This window comes from Acanthaster planci, linkage group LG04 (genome assembly GCF_054643075.1).
Source record: "Acanthaster planci isolate LZ-2023a linkage group LG04, COTS_SCS, whole genome shotgun sequence".
Lineage (NCBI taxonomy): Eukaryota > Metazoa > Echinodermata > Asteroidea > Valvatida > Acanthasteridae > Acanthaster > Acanthaster planci.
In genome coordinates, this window is record NC_141780.1 from 2,052,379 (window position 1) to 2,079,508 (window position 27,130).

The 27,130-nt window shown below is 41.1% G+C and overlaps 3 protein-coding genes across 8 annotated transcripts in view; 2 read left to right on the forward strand and 1 right to left on the reverse strand.

The window, feature by feature from the left end:
- Positions 1-42: 42 nt before the first annotated feature.
- LOC110986390 (E3 ubiquitin-protein ligase RAD18-like) lies at positions 43-10,693 on the forward strand. 2 transcript variants are annotated; one of them, XM_022248219.2, is made up of 15 exons: positions 43-468; positions 911-992; positions 1,773-1,905; positions 2,366-2,477; positions 2,659-3,088; positions 3,616-3,715; positions 4,412-4,520; positions 5,285-5,357; positions 5,815-5,891; positions 6,235-6,295; positions 6,717-7,127; positions 7,436-7,561; positions 7,993-8,126; positions 8,714-8,787; positions 9,522-10,693. In XM_022248219.2, exons 1-15 carry the CDS (start codon positions 418-420, stop codon positions 9,664-9,666), a joined length of 2,118 nt encoding a protein of 705 aa, XP_022103911.2. In that variant the 5' UTR covers positions 43-417; the 3' UTR covers positions 9,667-10,693. The 2 variants fall into 2 exon arrangements, with proteins under 2 accessions (XP_022103911.2, XP_022103913.2); XM_022248221.2 differs by having other exon boundaries at positions 44-468; positions 7,436-7,546.
- prpf18 (pre-mRNA processing factor 18) lies at positions 10,665-21,330 on the reverse strand. 2 transcript variants are annotated; one of them, XM_022248228.2, is made up of 10 exons: positions 21,153-21,330; positions 18,644-18,721; positions 18,145-18,243; positions 17,192-17,305; positions 16,384-16,599; positions 14,657-14,797; positions 13,703-13,774; positions 13,228-13,345; positions 12,894-12,931; positions 10,665-12,472 (listed from the first exon to the last, which is right to left on the reverse strand). In XM_022248228.2, exons 1-10 carry the CDS (start codon positions 21,219-21,221, stop codon positions 12,377-12,379), a joined length of 1,041 nt encoding a protein of 346 aa, XP_022103920.1. In that variant the 5' UTR covers positions 21,222-21,330; the 3' UTR covers positions 10,665-12,376. The 2 variants fall into 2 exon arrangements, with proteins under 2 accessions (XP_022103920.1, XP_086991443.1); XM_087135317.1 differs by having other exon boundaries at positions 21,090-21,330.
- Positions 21,331-21,427: 97 nt separating this feature from the next.
- LOC110986391 (uncharacterized) overlaps positions 21,428-27,130 on the forward strand; it is a 29,167-nt gene continuing 23,464 nt past the window's right edge. The window contains exons 1-4 of one of the 4 annotated variants that reach the window (XM_087135307.1): positions 21,508-21,547; positions 21,641-21,847; positions 24,085-24,393; positions 26,373-26,588. In XM_087135307.1, coding sequence (XP_086991433.1) covers positions 24,355-24,393; positions 26,373-26,588 — 255 coding nt within the window. In that variant the 5' untranslated portion in view covers positions 21,508-21,547; positions 21,641-21,847; positions 24,085-24,354. Of the gene's footprint in view, positions 21,548-21,640; positions 21,848-23,674; positions 23,871-24,084; positions 24,394-26,372; positions 26,589-27,130 lie in introns of those variants that run through there. The other 3 variants (XM_022248226.2, XM_022248223.2, XM_087135308.1) reach the window with 3 other exon arrangements.

A 27,130-nucleotide genomic window follows, 5' to 3' on the forward strand; every position in this document is an offset into this window, starting at 1 on the left:
GAAAGAGGGAGGTCCAAATTTAAATAAAGCAATGAAAGACGTATGCACGATTATGAGTCCTTGCTCATGATGTATGTAATGAATTTTAACTTACCGGCTGGGGAAGAATTGTTATATAGTCATTTTGGGATGATCATTCCTTGCGTGCTCCAAATTTTAGTCTAGTAGTGCTTTTTAAAGCAAGGAACAAAAAAATGTTCACCGGCTGTTTGCGATTTTAGTTACTAGAGGGCGCTACTTGCAGAACTCAACTGGCGCGACTAGACTCGATTCGACAGGCGCGCCAAGTGATTTGATAACTAGTCTAAATGCTACAACGTGACGATTAAGTGTGTGTCGTGTCGTGCCACTCTGCCGCTGTACAGACTGGAAAAATTGTAACTATTGTTTCCTTTTAAGGTAGACATTGAAGAGTTTATGGCACTGACAGATCCATCTGACTGGCCTGGATCAATGCCTGATCTTCGGGTAAGTGCCTGACGGTAGGTCCTATGAATGATGTAGGAAAATTGATATGATCATGATAATGATGACATTTAATTTCATGTTTAATGATCATGTTCAGATATTGAAGATATTTGTTCGCGTAAATTAAAATGAAGACCACGACAAAGCACTAGCATTAATTCCGTACGTGAACGTGTAACTTGGGTCTACCCTACATTTAGGACATTCCTTTTAAGTGCAGTGCAGCGCCTAAGCAATGAACCTTAATGAATAAACATCTGGTCAGTCATGTCAGCGTTTACAAACCATGGCTGATCATGCTTGTCATGAGTTTCTTCTTTTGCCTTGACATTCCTTCATTCATGCCAGGTCAAGGAACTGAATAGACTGAATGTGTAAATTGGAGATTACTCTCTTCAGTTCACGTCTCAATTGATATTTTTCGTGTCATTTTTGTTTATAGACAATCGACAATCTGCTACGATGCTCCATCTGCTTTGAATATTTGAATGTGGCCATGATTATACCATCATGCTCACATAACTGTAAGTAATGTATGTCAGAAATGAGGAAACCTCCCCAGGTCAGCCTGTTTATTCAAATTTCTCCTTGTCTAAATAGACAGGACACAAACATTGGCCCTGACTGCCTTCGCTCTCAGATAAGTAATTTCAGTTGCAGAGTTGGACTAATATGATCCTTGTCTCAGATTTATTCTTCATTCAGAAGCACCATTTAAGGTATGAGTAAAAAATAGAAAAGTTTCTCATTTGGATATGTTGGACATGTTGAGAAAAGGGAGATAAAGGCTGTTTTAATTTATTAACCTTAGCATATGTTTTTCAAGCCGGTGGTTAAATTTTCTGATCTCTTTTGCTGATTCTTTTGGGTAAAACTAATGAGTTTGTCATCCATGTAACTTATTATGAATTTGCAATTATAGAGCTTTCTTTATACAGGAGTGAGGTTAACTAATAATAAAAATAGCTCAAAACAGCTGAAAAAGGCATAAAGAAGCTGAACTGTAAAAATCTCCTATACTTTTGTACACAGCAAGTGAGGAAAAAAAGCTGAAATCCAAAACAAAAAAGCTGAAATCAGCTAAAAAGCTGAGAAATTCATTATGAATAAATGAACAGGCAGCACGCTCACAGTCTAACAGAATAAAGATAAAAGTAAAAGATAAATTTTAAAAAATGCAGAGAAGAAGGCAGTGGGCAAGCATCAAACACTGCTTCATTAGTTTATTTTCTTTGGCCACATTTTACAATTTTGGCCCAGATCCAGCTTTGTAAATTTTTCCTCTGTGCCGTTGTCTCGTGCAGACTGCTCACTATGCATCAGGAGGTACATGAAATACAAGAGGCAATGTCCGTCCTGCAACATCGAGGTCAGCGCCTCGGAACTCTGCAACAACAGAACCCTGGACGAATTGGTCAAGACGTTCATAGCCGTCAGGTGGGCAGAAAATTGGGAAAGGAATGGGCAAAAAGGCTTTGATGATTACATTTCAGCGTGTACCCAGCCTGTGCATTAGCCCGGTCAAATCTAGACTGACACTGGAAAGTGTAACTTAATCCCATCTGCACTCGTTGTCATTCAGGGCAATTTTGAATCTCACACTATGTAACTTCATCGTACTTCATCCTGAGTTGATTGAAGTGAAATCCATTCATAGGATAATTAGCTCAATAGGGATTACGATAAATGTTGGCAAGAGTCCAGATTGCACTGAACATTAATAGCTGCGCTGCTGGAACATTGCTGCTGCAAACAAGTAAGGAAGTTGATAAGTTATGTCATCTGGAGAGCCTGGCATCCTTCTTGTCCGAAGGTTACAGATGCTTAGAAGGATCTTAACACTTAGTATTTTGCCCCCTTATTTGGTTTTTTTGCTTTCTTTTTGTGTATGTATCAGACCGCACATTTTGAAGTTGTGTAAAAAGTCTGAAGCAGAGGAACAGGCTGGTTGCCCTCCTCCGGACGAGGAGAAGACATCAAAAAAGTCAGCCAGTCCTGCGCAAAAACAGGTAAAATCTTCATGGAAGAATTCATTCTATTCCATCATTGCATCAACAACTTTGAAAGTTATGGCTGATGTGTTGTTTGAAACTGAAGGATAATTTTCCATGGACTTTGGTATCATATCATTTCACTTCCTCAAAACAGCCAACTGAAACATTTTTACTGGCATTTCTCACCATATTACAGCTTTCTGTCCCCAAATCGAGCCCAAAGAAATCTTCCTCGACCCTGACTGGTCATTTCACTGCTTTCAAGCCCTCCAAAACTGCCTCAGTCCGTGCCTCAGAACACTCCCTTGGACACACGTCTTCAGACATTGCGCATAGGTCAGATGTTACAATCAAGACTGACCAAGAAAGTGATTGGCTTCAGACACAGTCTTGCAACAGACACTCCACCCATTCACTGGTTGATCCAGACGACGGTGATGTCATTGACATCTCAGAGGACTTTGAGACAGTCCAGCCTACTGCATCGACTGGCAGTAGTCCAGCTGCTGGTCAGGCCACGCCCGTCCGTAGGCATACCACGCCCAGTAGTAGTCAGGCCATGCCCAGTGGCAGCCAGACCACACCCAGTGGCAGCCAGACCACGCCCAGTGGTAGCAGGGATAAAGGTACGTCCATATTTGGTTGACCTGTCATCCGAGGGTTGAATGCGATTCTTTTAACTTCAAAATTGCCAAAATACTACCAAAATTAAAATTATTTGTTGGGGATCCAAAGTAACATGTTTTCGTGGAGACTCTTCGTAATTCCTAAAAGCAGAAATTTTCAACCCTCTCCCCTCACAAAACAATCTGAAATGTTGGTTAGATGCAGGCAAGTGAAATTCCTGTTGTTTGGATATTTAGTCTTATTGGAAGTAGTGACAGAAGTGATCTAAAATTAACTTTCATTTTAACCCACCTGTTTTTCCTTTCAAGATTCAGGTGTTCATTTTAAGGAAAAGTGTGGCTTGAGAAAAGACAAAGCTTAGTAGTTTGAATATGTGTCCTCTTCCTTCTTTCGGAAATTGTCATGCCTAGGTTATTTTGAATATCATTAGATGTTTCCTGTGCCGACTGACACAGCTTTTGTTAGTTGTTTGTAACCTTTATAGCCACCTCGTTGTGAGTTTTCATATTTCCTCTTCTTTCTGAAGCGGAATGTCCGGTTTGCAGCGTACCAGTGCCCACCAAATACATCAACACCCATCTAGATGCTTGCTTGAGAAGGACCGAGCAACAAGAAACAAACAAGAGGTGAGTGCCCACTCAAACCTGAGGCATTTGTGTGAATTGCCATCGAACTCCCATCCTGGAGCTTGTGGCCTCAAAAATCCTGGGTTACATGAAGTGGACAAATGACCGTCCTCCAAACTCTTACAAGACTCCAGGATTTCTGAAAAATGCATTGTATAGGCGTGCTGACAAACTGTGTCGTCCTATTTCTGGTCAATGTATTTTAAACCTGTGAAAGAAAAAAGATTTACTGTAAACAGTCTATAGGGCACACTCACCGACCCATGGAATCCAGCAGACACTGGCCATTATCATGAGCAAAGACCGTGGCACCATGCGCTGTATATGCATAGTAGGCACTCCGCCAAAGCTTCATATGTAGCAAAAAGTGTCAGAAAAATGCAGAGCCAACATGCAGTAGTGGATTGGAACAATTACTGAACGTGGCATGAGTGGTAACCATTATGCCATAGGATAGAGAATCAACTTTTTTTGTGTGGTAATGAGCCCTACTGTCAAGTTTACAGTAGGAATCTAATCTCGGTAATCAGTACTTGGATGTCTTTTAATCAGATCCTGCCAACACATTTCAACTTAATGGGAAAAACTAATAGAGCAACAACGTCAGACTTCAGTATTTGTCATCTGTTTTGCTGTACTCGTGTCAGAAGAGTTATCGGAAAAGTGACTTCCTCTGTTTTACTCTTATTTGATCAGAGTGACCAAGAGAAAGCGAATACCTGCTATGGTATGGAAGCTAGTGCCAGATAAAGACCTCAAGAAGAAGATGAGAGAGTATAACTTGTCTACCAAGGGAAAACGCCATGTGAGTAGCAGGAAGACCGAGACGATCAACATAGCGTCCTTGTTTATCTCCTTTGGGCAAGGATGTTGGAAGAATTCTTTACCAATCTGGTTGTCAAGACCACCTACAAGATCAGACACAAGACCAGGCACAATACAAGAGCATTCGTAAAACCAGTCTTACTTTACGGGTGAACATCGACGGAAGGATTGCTTTTGTTGCAATTCATTTGAATAGCTTGTGACTTGAATTCAGACTGGAGGTCTTGTGCTGGTCTTGTGGGGTCTTGTGGTTGTCTTGTGGCAGTTTGAAGAGGTCTTGACTACAGCCAACATATGCTCAGACCATTTCATCGGGATTACAGTGTGTTTTAATTGGGACTAAATTTTGGTCCTACTGGGAATGAAATTAAGTGCAAGATGTTTGAATTCACGGCATTTGAATGGTCAGTTGACCCTGGTAAGCTCAGTGGTCAAGTGGTTGGATGTCGGCACTAGTGAGCAGGAGGTCATGGGTTCGAATCCACCCAAGTAAGCTTGCAGACTTGCTGACTGCAGTCAGTGCAACATGTTTATGAAATTAAGTTGCCAAAGGGCAAAATCCTAATATTTTGTTCCAAGGTAGAAGCATTTCCCTCAGATACAGCATTTAAACTCAGAACACTGAAGAGTTGAGTTCAAAATTCGGCACTCTAAAAGAATCAGCAAGTTAATGATGTAAGCAAATGCTGAGACATTATGTCTTCGTTAATTTATGAATGATCTGGCCTGTCTGCCTTCTTGCAGGAGGTAATCAAGAGATTAGAGGAGTTTATACTGATGTACAATGCCCAGTGTGATGCGGTCAACCCTAAATCAGGTACAGCAAGCTAAAAACCAACTCCTCTCTGCTTCTAAATTGAATTGCTAGAAATTTGCTTTCTTTATTCTATTGGGTTTTTCTTGCCGGTGCCAAAAGCCTTTAACATGTTGAACAATCTTGTTTCTTAGATCTTGTTCTTTTAAGACATGCTTTGGAGTGCAGAATCGCAAGTTGTAATAACTATCAAGAAGTGAGAACAACTCAATGCATCTTAGTATTTGGCCGCAGGTCACGATAAGTTACTTTGTCCATTTACAAATCAGCTTGTTATCAGCAACTTCAGAATTCATTTCTCTCTCAAGAAATGACATAATTGCAGGCAGTGGGGAGTCAGCCTCCAAGAAAAAAGGACAAAAAGGGAAACTTTGAGCAGATTAATAGACACATTATGTAACCTTGGTAATGGCACCTGTCCCTGACTGATTGTTTCATGTCATCTTGTTTGTATTCCCAGCCGAGGAAATTGCCAGGGAAGTTGAGAGACTTGAGCAGCTCAAGAACCAACAACAACTCAATGACATGACAGTCAATGTAGGTTCCACTGTCGTGGCTTGTCTTTACTTCCAAATATCAGACTGCTAACATTGAGGCGTTTGCATTTTTGTGAAACAGATCTGGTGTAAGCATTCAGTGCAGCGCTAAGATTTCCCCGTAACTGTTACACTTTTTACATAATGAATTACTAACATATTGTGTACCAGCTTTAAGTGTGAATAATAACCCTTCCTAACACAAATGTTTATCTCAAAATTTTTGCTTGCCTAGTTCTCTTTGCTTTATCACAGACTAGCTCCTTTTTCTGTTTACAATAATCAGGCCTTTCATGTTAAAACAAAGCTACACAGATATTACGTGATTTTTTTATATTTTTCAGAATCTGAAGGTAGAGAAAGGACAGACAGAAGAACAGATGCAGAAGGCACGGCAAGAATATTGTGAGTCTCCTTGACCTAGTGTGGAATATGATGTCAACATTATCTGGCCCTTCCAAACACCCCCCCCCCTCATAATTGTGCAACCTACGAGCAGCAACACTGGATTTGACTGCCCAGAATGCTACAAAGGCAACTTTATCCATCCCAGGAGGGTTCATATTTATACCAAATGTATATATACCAGTTAGATGTTCTGGTGTATGCTTAAGGATTTATACAAAATGTAAAGTTTGGAAAGTCATACTTGGGTCAACTGCCCGCTCTTATGTGTTAGAAGTGGCATTCCAACTTTATAAGGTTGTTCTTACTTATCTGAATGAGCCATATTTCAAGTCTAGTGTTTCCAAAAGGGAGAGTGCTGATATGAGATTTTAAGAGTCACTATGAAGTATGGTTTGACTTGTTCTCTCCGTCCATTAAGTGTCAGCCAACAAGGATCAGTTCCGTGAGTTAGTCGCCGCTGCACGGGCACAGATGAACGCAGTCAAAAAGAAGTCCGGCAAAAAAGACGCTGCTCAAGCCTCGACTTCCACCAAGACGTCTACCTCTGGTCTCAAAGAGGTTACGACCAAGAGCGGTCCAGCTTCCACTCTGGTTGAAAACTCGGCCATTCAAGAACTCGACGTTGTGGTCATCTTGGAGGATGAGGTCGAGAATAGGGGCGATGATAGCAGAACGTCAGAATGCTCTGAAATCATAAATAATGATGGCGCAGAGTTGAACAGAACTGAATGTTTGTTCTCAGATGGAGAGGAGAATGAGCATGGAAGCAACGGGAGAATCAGCAACTGTGATACCGAAACGCCAGAGAATAATCCTTATGTCAAGCAAGGTGATTTCTCATCACATTATGAATTTAGAGCGTGTAAAATTGTAATTGTGTGTTAATACAAATAATTTATCAACACCACCATTTGCCTGTCTTTTGCCTAAATCCAACAACCTCTCCTATGCTAAAATCAACTCTTAGGTAAACTTTTCATATTTCTGTGGACTCGAGACCACCTCTTGCTATTCCGCATGGTGCCAGATATCACTGATATAAATATGCAGGTTTTCACAGTGGGTTGCTACACAGTTTGGGATTTCTTTGTATCGTAGGAAAAAACATGTCATGACTGAAAAACTTGCTGATTTTAGATTCTGACGTGGTGCTTGCTGAAGAGCCAAATAAAGTAGAGAGCAGCCATCCAATGAGTGGAGGCCTTTTGGATTCAGACACAGCAGCTGTCCACAATGGAATTGCTGAAGGTGCATTTTCTAGAGGTTTGGATTTAACAAGTAATCAGAGGCTTGTTTAGCACACTCTTGCTCAAAGTATTCACCGTGCTGTAGAGGCTTTGCGTGACAGCCATCTTATAGGACAGTTCTTTTGTTCAAAAGGTACGTACGAAAGACAATAGTGTATGATACAAGGGAACTGCCCTGCAAGATGGCTACCATGCAAAGCTTCTTTAGTCAGGGTATAACAATGCTAAACATCAAGGATGTGGAAAAAATGAAATATAAGGTTCAGAATTGTGAGTATGGGATTATAAGCAGTTAATAAACGCCTAATTATCCAATTTCTGTGGGATTTCCTCATCAACAGTCTCAAACTTCTCTATCACGCTTGGTTTCTGGCATTCATAAATAACATTCTTTGAGAAAACTTACACAACCCGTTTCTGCCTTGCATTTTTTTGATGGTGACACAGATTTAGTAGCTGGTTTCTCTGGGTCTGGTATTCACCAGCAGTCTGACTGTAAAATTTTGGTTCCATCCTCGCCAAGCGTTGCATCAAAGGACGGGACAAATGAAAGTCAGTCGCAGAGCATATCAGCAAGGGAGGTAAGGCCACGTGAACTATCTGGCTGTGGATGGTAATTACACGCATCTATGGGAAGTGGCTTAAGGCAAAAAAACCATGGCTTCCTTAGATACTTTCGCTGTTTCCGGTCGTAGCCTGGTATTTGACCACAGCTTGAGCTTTTCTGGGCTCTTTCTCACAATTCCTATTTTTTGTCCCGCTTGGCATAGTGGTTGGCATAGTGATTCTTTCCTCACCTTCCACCTCTGAGGGCTTGGGTTCGAATCCACATGTGGATTGGGTTTTCAGTCCCTACCTGATTCTGTGGGTTTTTCCCAGAATATTCCTCTAGGGTTTTCCCCCCATCTCTGAAAACTAACTGCTTCTCCTCTCTACAGGTTTCTTCAGGCTTGCAAGCTATAGTACCTAGGGTACTTTTAAGGAATCCTTGGTGTCATTACCAGAAATAAATCACAACTGACAATCATTTACTGAAAGTGTAGACTGCCATATTGATTGTTCCAAAAGTGTGTAAACCCAGACCACGGAAAACATTGTGGTGCCATGAATCAAAAGATTTTTCATCTGAGTGATGACTGTTAACTTTCTTTTGTGTCACCATCATTAGAACAAGAGTGAAACCTCTAGCCTGAGTAGTGACCCTGCGCCTGATTCTCAAGACCTTCTGTGTATTCCTGAAAGGTAGTGATGACCCCATCGATTTTGTGAACTTGTTGAATTCACAGCGTTAAATTCAGTCTGCCCTTGGTGGTTTATTAAAATGTGGCCACTGTTGTAAACATACACAAGAACTGGAATCATTTCAAAGTATGGGTCATTTCAAAATATCTGATGATCATTGTTGTAGTCAAGACCATCATAAGACCAGTTACAAGTAACTGGGTTCCGGGTTAACAGTGGCAAAGGAATACCTTTGTTGCAGCTCATTTGAAGAGCTTGTAACTTGAATTTAGACTGGAGGTCTTGTGATGGGTATTTCTTTTGATGGTCTCAACTTAAACACTACAGGCAATTTCAAACGAGCCCAAGCATGGACAAAAGTTAGTATTAAACGCTTCATTTTCAAGGAAAGAAAGACTGATAATAGGTAATTCCAGAAATTAGGGATCCAAAAGTGTGACATTTTCATGTCCGTTACATCTGACCTTTGTTATTTGACATGAAAATATCACGGGAATCGATTTCAAACTAGAACTCTTTGTTTGGCAGGGGATTTGCGTTAATTCATCACTCTTGGAAATCAGAAAATGTGTTCTGAACTTACAAAATCGTATGTCAGATGTGACAGGGACACAAAAAAGAATGGACCCCTTATTTCTGGAATTACCCTAATACCATTCTTTCTGAAGCCCTCAAGATGAACTTGATGTGAAGAGATCACGAGAGTTCATCTCAACTTTTCTCTCTTTCGACAGCCCTTTGTCTGTCGTGGCTGAGACAAGGCGCCGTAAACGGAAGAAGCAAGACTGTGGTAGCAATGCCAGCGACAGCGGCAGCTCATTTGGAGACGGGGACACCGTGTTGAGACGTAGTAAGAGAGAAAGAAAGACTGTTAAGTAGGCGGATGTTTCAACAGGCACATTGTTTACACTCATGCCAGTGCCTAATGGCTTCGTACGTGAACTAACGAGGGCAGTCTGTGTAGTATAATGGGGGGGGGCAAAGGGTGTGGTCAAAGGATTCATACATGCTGTTTATTAATGAACAATTGACTTAATGCTCACTTGGGAAGAGATTAGCCACACAGTGAGTGAAATGAGATTGGTTCCAAGTCTCTTTATTATGTTCTAGAATCAAAAGACAGTGCGAGCACCTGCCCAGAAGTAATGTGGACCATACTGGTTCACTTGCTCTCTCATCAGCTGGTAACCTACAAGAGTCATTGAGTACTAGGGACATGCTTTACTTGGCAGCAATGGCTTAAGTGTCACTACCAATCCCTGTGCAGGGAGTGTGCATTGTGAACGACACGTGCATTTATCATGAGAAAACCCAGACGCTCAGTTTTTCCAACTTGAAAACATTATGCATGTCTTATGTGATCATGCCTCAGTGTTTTCCTGCCAGTTATCAATTGAAGTGTCAACCTGTTTCTTGATTTTTGCATTCATCACATCTTCGTCATTTGATAAAAGGTTTTCAATGCCTCATTTAATGCTATTTAAATATCATGTATGCTTCAGAAACATTGAAATTTTAGGACGTTGAAATAGGCATTCACAAACAGCAACTAATTATTTCAAGATTTATTTTATTCAATTTATTTCAAGGAAGATTTGGACCATTGTTCAATGATGATGTGTATGCCGTCTTTTATTTTGCTGTCAAAAAGAATTGTTTCCTGGTGCATATTTTGCTGATGCATGCTTTGCAAAGCAGTGGTAAAAAAAAGTTGAACTTTACTTGTCCCCATTAGCTGTAATCTGCTCAAGGTGAGAACGGGACAGCATTGCTTTTGCGTGGCAATGACAGCATTATCAGTGAAATCTCTGGTCATTTCTTGCAGCAACAAACTGATGGCATGAACAGGCCACATTGTGTTTACGAATAAAGAGCACTTTTATGAATGAATTTACAGTCATCTTTATTCATTGTAGGCTTTACATCATTAGATATGTCCTTTGTTATTCATAGAATATATCACAATAACCAGAAATGAAAACTAATCCTTACCAACCCAGATGTGAAAAATTAACATTATTTGAGGTATTTTGTCTAGTTTGGACAGGAAGGACTGTACTTAAGAGCCTGGCATCATAATTTTGTCCCAAGGTAAAAAAAAAGCATCATGTTACTGTACAACCTTTGATTTGATATTTTTCACACTGCAAACTGCACGATCATTCGTATTCCTTCATGGTGCACCTTGCAAAGCTTTAAACATGATCAAATACAGATACCTTTCTTCAGGAGACTTTCTGATAACAGCTCATCATACAATTATCCTGTAAAATGTATGTACAAACCACAATGTGCATGAAGTGCATGTTAAGCTGCACATCAACAGGGCTTTTTGGGGGGGAGGGGTTAAAAATACCATACACTATTGTCTTTGTAAAATACAAAGCAAAGTAATATTTGAAAGAAGTCTTTGTCTGTGAATCTGCATTATTTACGGAAAGAAATTTCTGAGATTCGAAAACAGTTGACGGAAAACATCTACATGTACAACAAATTCAGTGTGAAGATCTAAATCATATTTTACATACATATATGCAGATTTAGGAAAAAGACAGCTGGAAAATGTGATTCAAAATACAAGCTTTGGGCCTACGTCCCTAGCATTTTTTCCAGAGGATGAAATACCCTAAACTTGGGAAAAACCGTGAAGTTTGTTTCGCCATGAGAAATTTTTAAGACCCTGTACCAATTGTCTACCTCAGAGGGAAGGTAAATGAAAACGCAATACTATGCTTGAATCGAGCAAGTTTCTACTTCTACTAGAAATAATATTTGGACAATCTGCTCTGTAGAACCATACTTTTACTTGGCAAAGACAGTCTTTTGATGGGAAATTCCCTCGCATACAGGTTAATTTGGATTTTGGTACAGGACACGCTGAGCACGCACGACCGATTTCTGTTGAAATGTAAGAGCTTAGTATGTGAGCCCAGCACCTTGTCGAAACAATTCCCACCAACCTGTGGAACGTTCTATGTACTGGATTACCATACTTCAACCCTGGAAACTTATAGAGTGGGGAATTTACTGTAATTCACTCAAAGTGAGTAATGTCTCAATGCACATTCAGTGCACACTTCAAAATAATGGCAATAGGAGCAGATCAGACCCAATGAATTAGACTTGGACATGTAAGAAATTCCAATTTTTGCAAGACTTTGTAGAGTGTTTCTTCAATTTTCAATGGCATGAGTGCAAAATGAAAAAAACCAAAGAAATGAGCTGATCCGAGCAAAAGTTCCATGCCTGTAGACAGCCTGCACTGAGTGTTCCATACACATGCACCAGTTCAAAAACCTGTAGTTTCCATAAGAAGAGACTTTCCACTGCTGGGGACTGCATATTTGTGCATGCAGTGGGTCGATTTTTAAATGAAGATTTAATGTTGAGGTGACATGCAAAAGATTGGACTGCAGAAGAACCACATATCACTGTAGTACAGATGTTCACCTCTTGCATCCTTCAAATGTACGTGCACAGTTTCATAGAACCCTCTCAACAGAAAAACTTTACTGCCTAATTCCAAATGCCAAGATGACGACAGCATTGCTTTACTTGAAACATCGTCCCTTCACTGAAGGAGACATTGTCAGTGTTCAATGATATCGCTCTTGACGTACTCCACGCTTTTGGATGGGTCTGTCGGAAAATGCCTCTGGCACTGGGTCATCAATCTCTTCAGTGCCTGGAGGTAAAGAGATCACAGAATCCAAACAGAGCACTTGTCAAGCAAACATGATCACTCCCATGTGGGTCAGGCTACTTGAAACTGATGGCAAAAACACTGAAAAGACCTGGAAACTTTGACCGTTCCTGTACCATTTGGAATACTATCAAACACAGTACATTGCGAGAAGGCAATACATGAAATGAACATCAGATATCTCATAGCAACAAGCTACTACCCATTAGCATGGTCAACAAGTTTTACAAATAGTAAAGACTGGTCGTCCTCGGCTATTTTTCTTTGGCAATAGCAAAGGTTACTGACTGACTCGACAAAGCTGTGAACATCCGCAGTGGACTGTTTCTAAAGATTCAAGACTTTGGGCAATATGTCGACATGCCTGAACTTGATGTGAACAAACTACACAGGATACACCTACCTGAATAAACTTTCTTTGCGTTTCATCATTAAGCACATCTGTGGTCAACGACTTAAGGAAAGAGAATGATAAAGATAATAGAAACTGACAGCAAAATTAAACAGTGTCTGCCGCCAAGTGTTGGAACAGCGGCAAGTCTAGCATGCCATCCAGTGTTCCGGCCACAATTAAAACTAGAAAACTCTCAGAACAGCTCCTACCATGCACTTGCCAAGTCCTAGCCACACCCTCCTATTTCAACAGATAAAACAGCAGGTGAAGAACAGCTTCAGTATTTCTCCATATCCATCTGAACCCCCCCTCCCGGATTGATTAAAACAATTTCGAAGGATACGAGCCACGTTCTTGGAGAAGATCTTCTCTCTGCCTGTACGGGCATGGATTCCCACCATGGTCACTCCGATGGGCCAAGGGGCATTACCAATAGCCATCTGAAGGTACGTGTCACTGGCCTGGGAGGGAAAACATGACTGGGTCAGTTTTAAAATGATCTGCTTGACCACAAGCTCCGTCGGCATAAGAACAAACCTAATATTAATATAATATAATATTTCACACACATGCATATACCTCCTTTCCACTGTGGAATATCACTACAACTGTAAATTCTTGCATTTTGTTTTTCAATGTAACCCTATAACAATTCTAACACACCTGTTGTAATTTTGAGTAAGTACAGAGTATGAGTTTGTTGTTAGGGGCTGTCTATGTCATGCTAATAAAGACAGTTCTCACCGCTGAGAGTGTTGTTAACCTGAAAATCACAGAGAAGCGATTGACAGGTGTTTGGCTGGGCAAATATGACATACCTTGACATAGTCTCTGTCCAGCATGTATCTGATAATGTTCACCAAGCTCTCCAGCAGGTCAGGAGCTAAAGACTGTAACACAGACATTGGGTAATGTTAGACCTTTTTCACAGAAGATTCATCCCTCAGTAAATACAGACTAGAGTGGAGTCTAAGCTTGCCAAGCACTACTGTTGTTGGGTTTACTTCAAAAGCATCTCCAAAGTCAGAACACTCCTGTTCCCACTGGAATGCTCCTTTATGGAACATTTATGAGTTTCCAATGCATATTGGCTGTGTTACTGGGAGTGTTCTAAATGGGTACAGGCCATTCCCAAGTAAAGCATTCGGGTTATACCTGTTGTTCCCTTGTTGTTCGCAGTAGGAAGGCAGGTAATGCTGAATTATACAAGCAATGTTTTGGTTAAAAACATTCCAACTTTTAGACTGCTCAAGAGGCAGTCCATACCGTATGTGTCTGCAACAAGATCTACTCAAATTCTGAATACATTAACCCCTTCGCGCCGTAAAAATTGAGATCCTCAGCCCGCTTTTCAGCTATTATTCTCGGCCCACGCTCGAGCGAACACAGTGAAAGAAGGCAGACCCTGGCTCTTGTATATATGGTGATTGGCCTTTGTGTGTAGCCCAGAAATGTAAAGACCGAATTTGCATCATAATCACCAGCTTCACAATAGTCCCCACTTTGAAAGGAGGCAACGGGAATGTGGAAGCATGAGTAGAGCTGCATGCCACCAAACAATCAGCCTTTTCACTGCGTAATTCAAAGCGTGCAGAGCACGTAGGGCCACAAACCAAGAATTTGCGGTTTGGCAGGTGGCCTTCGTGGCCAAGCGAGGCTGGAATTCTTGGAGTTGGCTTTCGGAAAGAAATTCCCGTCGTCAAGGGGTTAATAAGAAAAAGACTCCTACATCTCAAGCAATATGCACTACCATTTGATTAGATTCTTCTGACCTGTTTCTTGAGCTTTCTAAGGAGCGGCTGGAGGTAGGCTTTTGTCTGACTGTAGGTGGCGCTCTCCAATTTGCCCCTGTTACTGCGCTTCACGTGTTCTTCTCGCCGGTTCAGCTCTTGGGCCCACATCTTCAGCAAGAACTGCAGATTACAACAAAATCACACTATGATAGAAGTCTCATTCCTAAATATCTCTACTCGACTGAGAGCTTGACAATGTACAGCAAGTCAATAACACAGCACGTCAACAATATGTATATATCTGACATAAACAAACGTGTAGGTGTAGCGTACTAAAATATCCACGTGTGGATGAACGACAATGGTTTTGCTACATGTGAATTTACTTGAGAATTAGGTCTATCAAATTATAACGAGGGTAATATAGTAATGACCACTTCACTGTTTATTAAAAGAATAATCTTGGATTTGCTGTGATTAGGGTTAAATATTAAATGACACAATCTATATATGCAACAACAAAAACATGCTCTTAAAAGATATTTCATTCATCAGAAGAGTCAAGATTTTCTAAACTTCTAATTTACAACAAAGGGCAAAAATTTTACATAATTGTGTGTGTGTGTGTATGATATATACCAGGGAACAAGTCCTGTGCTTGTGTCAGCTTGGCCTGTGCATGCTCCGAAAAATATTTCTTAAACATCTACTGGGTGTTACGGTAGAAAAGCTGAAGTAATTAGCAGGAAATAACTTTGAGCCGTCCAGCGGTCAACTTCCTGAGAGCTGTCATGTCAAATTTTCTTCTTAGGGAGGGTTTAGGGGCTGCTAGTTATCAGACGCTGCACTCGCTGGGTTTATGTTGGGAGGGTAGGGAGGGCCCTAGATCGGAAAAACGATGATGGCTACAGACAACACAAGGGCATCCAGGCACACTGATAAGAGTCTTTACTCAAGCACCAAATTAATACTTGGAATAATTTCAATTTTTAACACCTCATCCACAGATTCTGTATCTTAATTAACTGGCCGAGAGCTGGTCACGCAGCATTTTTCTATTTTGGGCTGTGTTGCTGTGCATGACCACAAGAATCTGTAGTAACCAAAATACGATACTCATAGCAACCAATATTACATACACAAAACAACTGGTACTGTGTCCAAAACGCATACAGTCCAAAGTGCAAGTGCTACAGAACTGGGTTCATACACTTTGAGAAGAGGTTGTTTAGAAAAATTTTCAACAAATTTTGTATTCAAACAGAAACTTACTTTAATTGTATTTAGATTAAATTCAAATATTATTTCTTAACAACAGCAGAATCTAAGAGAGTGATATTACTCCCCAATCGGCGAAAAGAAAGACAGGTGGTTACAAGCGGATTCTTGCACGCGTTCTGCATGTACGCAACGACCATACATGCCGGAGTAAATTAGTTACGCATACTCAGCGTGCTCTACGTCAAATGCACATACACTTGCGTGCCTCATGGCGTGCCTATGGGTTAATACCCAAAAAAACCACGCCCTCTTTTGTTCCACTCAGAGCGGATAAAGCAAATATTGATTGTTTATCCAGTGCATATTTGTATTCACTTTTTTATGCAAGAGATGAATTATTGCTGGTAATGTTTGTGGTATTCCATATCTCAGATTTACTTATAAAATTTGAAATGTTCCCAGTGCAAAGTATTCCAAAACCCTTCAGCAACAAATCACATGTTACACACAAAGGGAAGGCGACATCATATGGTGGCTGTCAATACCTTGATGAACCACGTGATAACTCTGCCGTCCAGCTGTTCATCTCCTTGCCCCATCCCGGCTGACATCTCGATGATGTCATCGATGGTGGAGCCGTCATCCTCGTACTTGATGTCGTAGGCCCTGTTGGGGACGTCCTCCCCCTGCAGCTTTACCATCTCCTCCAGGTACTGCTGGTCCACTTTGTCCATCGCCTCCTTGAAGTCATTCCTCAAACCCTGTAGGAGTGGAGACGGGCAAATACGAGGAGGAACTTGAGACTGGTCCCAACAGGATTAGCAGTACATGCATGTAGTAGCCAGCAGGAGTATCCACTCTTGTGTGATATTCAGAGCTGGGCGAAAGCTTAGGTTTGCATAGTATCCAGCAGCACAGCCAGAAGTTTTCCATGTGGTGACGCATTAGACAACAACTGATTCTTTTCAAACTTGATACATATATCCCTGTTTAGAACACGCCATGCCCAGCAACCCCGAGTCTTCATATCTTCCAATTTTAATCTTCCTCACCCACCCTCAGAGGGGGTGTAGGAATAAATACGGGTATTTTTTTTCTAGAAAATTGAAATACTTTTTTCCTTCCTCTTGTCACTTTTCTCTTGATTTTTCTTAAGTAGTCATTTGCAATTCAACTACCCAATCCCACAGTTTTGCCATGACACTGATGACGTACAACCACGTGCCCACAGCAGAAAGGCAAAGAACCAGGCCCCTAAGTTATTAAGATAGGAATGATGAGAATGAATATTTAATTTTTTCCAGTTCTTATTAGCACTGACTCTGACACTTTTATCATATTTGACAATCTAACCTTGTTGATTTCAGGTGCCAACATTTCATAACGACGTAGCCGGAAGAATGCCTCGGCGTCTGTCTCGCCAAACAATCTGATCGGTTCCTGCCTCTCCCTCAGCCGTTTGATGACCTGGCGATCACAAGACAAAAGAGTCAGCTTTGTAAGTCAGTCAGATCTCCACCCGATTACCCAACAAGAGTGTAGTCATGCAATACAGCGTGCTTTTTCCACTGCCAAGTACTGAGCTGTTTGTTGTGAACACAGAAGAGATATTGACCGTACACAGCAAGTGAATTTATTGATGGGACTTGGGGTGTGGATAACACACATGTACATGTAAACAATACTTTAAAATGAAGCATCAGTAAAGAAGAACTGAAAAATGCTCAGCACATACTGGGGAAGTTATTTTGTCTTAGAGTCTAATTTTTTTTTATTATTTACAAGCTTCTTATTATTCAAACTCTTTCTTTTCTTTTAGTATTTTCTGTTCAATGTCTTTGTCATTCAGGTTTGTCCCCATCCAAACACCCTACTAACTGGCGGTCGAGTACTCAACGACAACCCTGCTGCCTGAGCCACAGTATGGGGATGTACTATTCCTGTTAACGGGGGACTGATACGAAACCGCCTGAGGCTATCTACGTCGATGGACACAGCCATCTGCGGCATTACATTTAAACAAGACACAAAAGTGACTTTAGCTCCCCAAAATCTTGATCTTACTGAAACATACTGCAGGTGAATGTGATCAGGGCGCTGTATAAGAACTACAGGAGCTTCTGAATATCGTATTCTTAAAATAAAAGTGACGAGGGCAGAATAGTTCCAGCCTAATTTTCTGATTCACCAATTATAAGATCAACATATCAGTCAGTATACATGTACACCGTACTGAGTATTCCGTGGTTTCAGTTTCCACGATTCATTTTCCAGATTACAAACAAATGTCAGCATCTTCTTCTCACCTCCTGTCTTGACAAAGTCACCAGATTGGGATCCATTGTCTCTGTGGATTCTCTTCGCTTACTTTCTTCTTTTGTCTCCTTTGAATGAGTACTGTCATCCTAAGCAAAAAAAAAACACCAGTCCAAAATTTAAAAAAAATATCCAAAATAAGTACATTCATTTGTTTTTTGTCTTAACTTTAAACATCAAAATATTTAAAGGACCTGACGTTTCAGTCCTGACCAAATCATTCTCGTGAAAAAGCCCTCTAGCTTTTTGAATTCATACATTTTAGGTCACTGTTGCCAACTGAACAGTTGGCAGCAGTTTTTGTATTTTTACAATTTTGAATTTTAACAAGACTCATCGATGGTCGATACAATGTTTACTTAAACAAGAAACTAACCTGTTGGTCAGTATCTTGAAATATACTGACAATATGAAAGCGTATTTTTTTATTAAATTTTACAGTCCTTTCAGATAAAGAAAGTTTATGGCATATGAACAATTGACACAAACCTTTCGGTGTTTTTTCCAATATTCTTCCTCCTGTCGTTTGATCAAGTCTTCCCGTTTGAAAAATTTCTTGCCTGACTCCTGGCAAACAGCAAACAAACCCAGTGCATTATTATGTATTTATACTGAGTCTGTAGGCAAACTACCAGCTGATACCAATGAGGCTTGGACAACTCTTGAGCTAGAATCAAATGAAGCAAACTGGAATTGTGAAAAGCACAAGTCCAAGGCCCAATTTCACAATGCTACTAATACTGTTAAGCAATTTTTTTATAACCCAGCACAAAAATTTGGGGAAGAGTTCCATATATACGGACACCAGTAATTATTCCTTACAGTGACCTATTAGCCATCAGAAAGCAAAAACATGTCCAGAAAAATTCAATTTAGGAGGGACAAAAACCAAATTGTTTACTAAGAAAAAAACTAAGGATTTTTCAGACCAGTCTCATAGGGCTTGTGCACAGGGTGACAAGCGATGTCCATACATGTACATGTATATGGAACTCTTTCCAAAATTTGCTTAACGTTATTAAAAAGTGTATACATTTCACAATGACCATGTCATTGTTGCTGTGCTTAACACAGAAATTGCATGGACATGATGGGTGCGCATAACAGGTCATGCTGGTAGACAGAGATGTCCATTGTTCATGTTGTTGCATCATTATTTAAGCATTTTTTTCCTCTGCGGTTAGCGTACTGCGCTGTTTGCTGTATTTACTGCTTACAGTCTATAAAATACGCTATGTACCATGATGTACCATGTACATAAATGTACGTGTACTTGAAGCCTCTGTTTAACAGAGGTTGTCGGCTTAGCAGAGCCATGAAATTGGGCCAAGGGCCTTAGCAAGCCTTGGGCACTAGTCCCTATCACATCCCACATCACCTCAGTCAAACCCATGCGCAAATTATGGGTAGGCAAATCCCACCAGACAGTACATGTACGTATTAGCAAAGGAGATGGTTACTCATTCATCAGTCCTGGGACCAAACCACAGTTTAGTGACAACGCCAGACAACATGTATGCAAATGCTGCAAAACATTTTATCCTCCAAATGAGGAAAAGGCGAGTTTTCTACAATTAGCAACCTAGCACATAGTTTATCCCGTAAGTAGTGAACATACTAGTGCAATTTCAGCTCATAAAATGAAGTGGATGCCCACAGGTATACCACAGAATGTTTTTTCGAAAGAATTCCTATGCATCCTTCTGGGGACACTGCCCAGTATACAACAGAGGAGATTTACACATGCAAGACGTGCAACAGAATACGTAGGCGCGAGCGTGCAGCCTTTGAAATACGCATGCGACATGCTGAGCCTACAGGTATGTAGGCTAGGACGGGTTGTCGGACAACTCGACTGTCGAGACAACTCAACCATTTGCCAAGTCGTCTGTTAGGACAACTCCACTTTGACAGAGAGACAACTCGACCAGTGCTCGATCTTCACATAATACAGTCATTTCCCAGTTCAAGATCGCGAAAAATTGTTCAGTCAGATTGCAACTCTACAAAAATCCTTGAATTCCAGTGAAATGTGGTCACCGTCCACCTTGTGTGATAGAGATACCACGGTTACCACCAAATCAGTTTCAAATTTTAAACTTTTAATTCGGACGTAGAGGATCGATGAAAGTGGTGACACTTTTTCTCATTCTAGATGCAAGGCTAGATTGATTGCGCAAAGATTGACTTAATATAGCCACCATGTACCTCAGAAATTAGGCTTGTCTATCTACTACATGAAATTCTATCCCATCGTTAAGGCCATGTATCCTCCATGGTATTTCACACCGTGGCCTCAGCAGACGACTGGGCTGAGCGGACAGTGTCCAACGGACGACTTGTCTCAACGGACGACTTGTCTCTCCCTTTTATGCACGGATGGTCGAGTTGTCTCAACGGTCGAGTTGTCCAAAGTCGAGTTGGCAAACGGTCGAGTTGGCAAACGGTCGAGTTGTCCAGACCCCCTAGGATGTGACCTGTGCATAACTTGCGGACAGCGCAGTGAATACAACCCAACATGCCCAAAGTGATTGCATTTTTGCCACTCAAAGCAATGTAAAATGCATTTGTTTTCACCATGCACTGACCCGACATGCCCAAGGCCGAGATCAAGCAAGGTCGTGTCCGCGAATATTCATCCTGAATACTAAAGAATAGCCAGTCAGTGTCATTTTCATATTAGGGGGCCTTTACTACACAACCACAGAGACATGACAGAGGATGCAGACGAAGCTCATGGAGTCGAGGGTGATGTAGTAGGAACGTCGCTAGATTGTCATGATCGTAGTTTGGTTTAATAATGGCCACTGGCACTGCATGATCATGATAATGTCATTATCATGATTATTAATGACGTAGCCTGCGCGTAGATATGTACATCATGTAATGATGTACAGCCCATGCATGGCAGGTAGATTACACGTTGTGCACGTACATGTACGTTGCGTGTGTGTACGCGCTGAAAACATGCTGAAAGCTCATGGCAATTTCTGCTTACAGGAGCAACGACCTTGCTCGCTTCCAGTTGTTTCCTCTTCTTGGCAATCTCGGCTTTAAGTAAATCCATTTTGGTCGAAGTTGGAGTTCCTCAGAGTTGTGGAAATAACATTTTGATGAATGAATAACTCCACAAGAGTGCCACCATGCAGACGACAATGACAAGAATAACGAAGTGCGTAAATTAGTCTAAGCCCCTTGCGAGCTGTTTCCGTTTACGTATCACCCACGATTTAATGTTTTGAGGCGGTTGACAGACCCACTGTAGTATGGTATCTCCATGCAATAAATAACCACTGAGTGAAGGTCCGTTTGGACGTCTGGATTAAAGACGGGCCAGAATAAAAACAAGGTAAAGTGAAAACGTGCAAGAGGAGTCCTTGCTTGCAGCGTGACGTACGTAAAACCCTTTTTTGAGCATTTTTATTTTTTTCAACAGTTTCTGTTATAAATTTATTGATAGCAGAGATTACGATATTGATTTCACAGGCAGGTTCTAGGGTTTGCTAGGTCATTGCCGGTTGGCTGGAGAGTTGTTCAGCGCAATCTACCCACCGAATGGATGATCGCGCGAACCAGCCAGCTAAGGTCACTGATCGCGATCCAGATGGCCAGATATGTGTGAACAAACAGGCGTCATGTTGACTCAGTCAGTTGGCTACCGAGTCCGCCTCCTACTTCTACTTTTTGCACTAGGTATACGTTTATTTCCTCCAGAGTTAATTATGGATCTTACGTGAGTGGGGAATAGTTCCCATGGTTCCACGTGCGGAAAGCACTAATTTTCCCTTAACACTAATAATAACAGCCATGAGAAAGTGATAACATGTCCTATAAAAAAGTGAAATTTAGCCAAGAAAATTCTGAAGCATTTACTTTGAAAACGCTTAGGTTTTTTCAGACATGTCTCACGTTTGTGCGTAGGGCCATCAAGTGTTGTCCCTTTTCCCAACTCTGGACATGCTGGATAGAACACAATAAATTTGCTCAAGATTCAAGGCACTGAGAGAGCTACATGTACATGTACGGTAGCCAAGGTTGGACGTTGTCTTTATGTACACTATGACTGACATCCAGGTAGTCCTACAATGCAAAGTTTTTCAACATATTTTCTCACATTTTTTCCTGGCGAAGACAGCTCGAATGACCTTCACAAGTGCCTTGTATTCCAAATTCCATAAACACTTTGTTAAATTACAAAATACATCCGCGGACAACGTATTTTGTAGGAAATTTTGCAACTGCAAAGTACATACATGTATGTTGGGCACGATCAGTCGATCAGCATGACCGCTCAATCGCATGGCACTATCAGCATCAGTTGAGCGTGTATGAAATCCCTGACTTCACTTCCCTTTTTTGAAACCGAGAATTAGAAACAAGTCAATTGACTGATGGCAGAATCGACAAATCATGCATTCAGATTGACTAATTAATCATGCAAAGATCAAGTGATTGCACAGATCAAGTCATCACATTCAATATACATGTACACTTTGTTAAAATAAGGCCATGAGAATTTAGAGTAGTATGTCCATCATGTACAGTATACAGTGTACCGATACATGTAGTTATGCACATGTACACGTCACGGTCGTATCATTTGGGTACAAATTGGGAGACGCACATTTAAATGTTTGTGTGAGTTGATACTGTACAATTGCTTGTTACATCTTCACCCTATAGATATTTGTGCTCATACATGTACATGTACAATTATGCCTCTGCCTGTCTTGGATAACACTATCCCATATCCTGGTTCATTTTGCATACTTGGCTACCTTCCAAACTCCTTATCAACCACTGCGTAGTTTATTGAGTTTAGCTGTTGAGTGCAGTTTTAGCCAGTCTTTATGGAAACCAGATGGGCCTTGATTTAAGACATGTGTCAGGGAGATAGGGGTTATTTGGAACACTTAGTTAGGCTATTGGGATGATCCAATAGCCCATCTCCTCTCTGGTCAAATAGTGGGAGGGGATACAGTTATGTACCCTATCACCCCATGATTTACATGTATGCCCCAACTGATGTTGTAAATGTTCATCTGCAGCCAGTCACTGTAATAAGTTTTTCCAGGGTTCCAGGGAGTAAATTTCTAACAGTAGCCAAATTTCTGGTGAAATGCATGTTCTGCTTAGCCTTTTATTATATTATATAATATATTATATTGTATGATATTTATTTATTGGATATTATTTTCACAGGATTATAGGTGCAGTTCTTTGATTTACCGCTGGGGCCTTTTTTTTTTGTTCACAATCAAATTACTCAGAATCTATGGTTTTGATCATTTTAGGACAGCCTGTGGCTTTTGATATCTCATCCCAGTTTCGCCCAAATTTGCCAACTTCCTTACTCTCCTAGCTGCCAAGTCTAAACTGTCTCTAGTCTACAGTTAAGAACCGGGAACTCTGGGGAGGCATATTAACGTCATGCATTGCTCAGATAAGAACCATCCCTTGTTGGGTTTCGTGGCATCATACCCTACTGTACATTGTAGCTTGGTCCACAGACGTTTCAACTACAGTTGTATCTGCAGTACTGTTCAACTGTACAACAAAGCCTGCCGCTACTTTAGTTCTTTGTGTCTAAAACCTACTTGTACGTTGGCACTATTTATCAGTTATACACATTATAAAAATAGTTTCTGTATTTACGTGCGGTCACAACTTAACCTAATTAAATTGACAAGTTGCTTCTTTCTTGCTTGCAGTAAAGGTAAGTGAAACATCGATGATTCAAGATTTTCAAAGCTGCCATGAAACTTGTCAAGCAGCCCAAGTGGCTTTTTTCTCAAAGGTACCAGGTGTTCGTGCCCCTGGGAGTGGAGGATAGTTGCCTGTCTGGTGTCTGCGCTTAGATTTTCCCCTCAACCGGCCCTAATGCAAGCGAGGCCACAGTTTCATGGCCCTTGGTTTTTGCTTCTTTGCAGGCAGAAGAAATAACACCCTTCTACTAGGATGTGAATCCGCAGAGTCTGTTCTGGTTGGGAGATGGTGCATCACTTGGGCATGCTTGGCTGGCTCATTGAACTACATATAACTGGACAAAAACTGATGAGCCATACACCTGCCAGAGCGCATTGCTAGTCACGATGCTTACATTTTGTGGGAAACAACCTGCAGTTTTTGCAAGAGAGCACGGAGAACTATGTTACATGTAGCCAAGTGTGTTGTGTGAAGCTATATGTTCATGTGTACACATGCATACATTGGGTCAACTGCTACATTTGAATGTACATGTAAGTATCCTTTATATGCAAATTCTGTGGGCCTATTAACATTTTTCTTTAGTCTAGAGTGATATTACAAAACTGAATAGCAGGTCAGCTTTTTGCATAGTGAATAGCAAATAGAGAACATGTTAATCAAAACTACATGTACATGTACATGTATGTTTGTCCGTTGCCATACAGCTTGTAAATGATGACGGTGTAGACACTAGTGATACTTCGGAGAATTCATGAATTCATACCGATAGGTTTTTAACAAACCAATAGATTGTGGTTTTTCCAAAAAAAATTCAATACCCAGATGCTCCAAAAATTCTGAATTGATTTTGGTAAGTTTGAAACGTTGGCCTGTACCCCTATAGTTTCCCATCCCTTTTCCCGGTTGTTTACTGCATCGTATGTATGTCATCTCTTCCTTTCTTTATTACCCTATTTCCTGTCCTTAATTTGTTCACGTCCTTGGATACCTTACCCTGAGCAGAGACGCTGCGCCCCTACCCACGTCCTTCGTGGTCTTCCCGCTCCCAGCATGTATGCATGTGTATGATAGCACTGTGCTGTTAGGGGGCAGGTTTTAGCCTCCAATATGCCCGCCCTTTTCCTGTGATCATCTCCTGCCTTTTTTTTTAACCAGTGCTACTCACTGCGTTCATCCCAAAATGAACACTCATGATGGATTTGGTGTAAATAAGGTTGAAATAACGTCGTCGAAAATTCTGGCGGAAATTTTTCCTCCCCTCCCTCAGACCCGGCCCCACCTTTCTCCCCCATTCTTGGTGATCACCAGTCACACCTTTTTGGGATCGCCTTTACTCTCTTTTTCATCACGCTCGTAAAAAAGTGCAGCACACAGGTATGCTATAAAAGCACATTTTGGTGTGATGCTACCAATTAACGTCATGACAAAATGAGATTAAAAGCCATCTGGTGCCACGCATTCTGTCAACTTGGTGCCTATAAAAACTCCCTGTCACGTTCCCTGCCTATGTGGCCATTAAAATGGGCACCTGTAAATTCCAGTCAGTTTATTTTCAGTGCCTGAATTTAGTGCACCTTTGCCTCATGTTGTAAGTGAATTACTGTAGCAGCCGGACACAAATTGTGCTAAATAATTTTGTCAGCGGCTGGGCTAATGATGAAGTATGTGGTTGGCATGCCTAGCCCCACCTCATTGACATGCCTTAGAAGATGTACAGGATTTACTGTGTGCCTGTCGACAGTGAACAGGATACTGTAGATACATGTACATGTGCGGGTGCCTGTGGTCGCAATGTCTCACCTGGAATAGCTACACATTTGTAAAGACATTTGTGCAGGGATGATTTACACGTACTGTATATTAGTCATGTGGTCCGTGTTCTTGAGAGGTGTTGAGGAAGAAATCAAGCATAAGGCAGATCTAGTAAAGAAATATTGAAATGTCAAGATTTACATTCCCTGTAGCCTATGTAAGTCCAAATCCGTCTACAATTTATATTCTGGTGGTTTTATGATTTGTACATGCACTCCAGTTGGTGGGCAATCAATTTGCATCAGTTTTTAACTCCGAAGTGTAAATTTTCCATTTTTTTATCAAGATGTGTACACATGCACATTTACAGAAGGTGATAATGTTAAAACTAGATAACATCAGGGAAGATACATTGTAATTATTAATTAATGTTTCTTTTTCTGTCAAACAGCCAAAAGGTTACTGGTACGTTACAATTAAATGGCTGGTGATAGAGTGTGCAAGTAATTGAAATGAAAAGAAATTTCTTTATCTTGGCTAAGATGTCTGAGTTCCGAAAAAATTAGTTGATTTGAAATGTTGTGGGGCTAAACTTGGAGGTAGAAATACGTACTGTAAAAGATGGCAGTGACCTTTTTTGAAACAATACATCTTCATGCTTCTAAACCAACATGTACATGTACTGTAAGGTTATTTTCTTGTCAGAAAATGGTTTGTGAAAAGTGTTAATTCTCTATTTTATTACATGTACCACCAGAATTATGAACAGTGCCCTCTGTTGTCAGCCATGCCAGCCAGGCCAGGCCACATCGCTGCAGCGGTGGTGGTGACATTGTTAGCATTGCTGCTGGTTGCGCCTACCTCCTCGACCAGGGACCGCCACCAACGTCGTCACACGCTCAGGGTGGCAACATACAACATATGGAACGTCATGTTCAACTGGGAGGTCAGGAAACATCACATTGCAGCCTTGGTATGTACACACCCTTTGAGTCGAGTGGCCGGGCTGTTTTGCGGTTTCCGTTCCGACATTCCTGGCGGAATCCCTCACTCCCTCTCTCTGCCTTCACTTCCATTTGTTGTTTGGGAGAGCAATTAATATTGCCAAGAGGTTTAATGACAAATCGGAATGTAGGGGTGGATGTGATAGCACATGTGCTTGACCCGGATACCAAGTTGAAGACAAATAATCGGAGATCTGAAATCAATGAGTACCCTGGGATAGCGATTGGGTGAATATTTTTTTCTCTGTATCGTCTCTAAGGGGGCTCATGGCTCATTTCCCTGCAAAAGTGTACCGGCTTGCTCTGTTTCTGTCTACCTCCAAATTTGTCAATACATGTAAGGCACCGGAGGAAATGCAATTATGTACATACATGTACATGGTACACTGGCGTGCCCCTTTGGAATTACGTGCATGTATGTCCATGTACTGGTTGTGGCTCATGTTTTAAGCTAGCCTTCATTTAGGTGACTTTAAAGGATTTTTTTGGCCCAGTCTGGCAATAGAAAAGA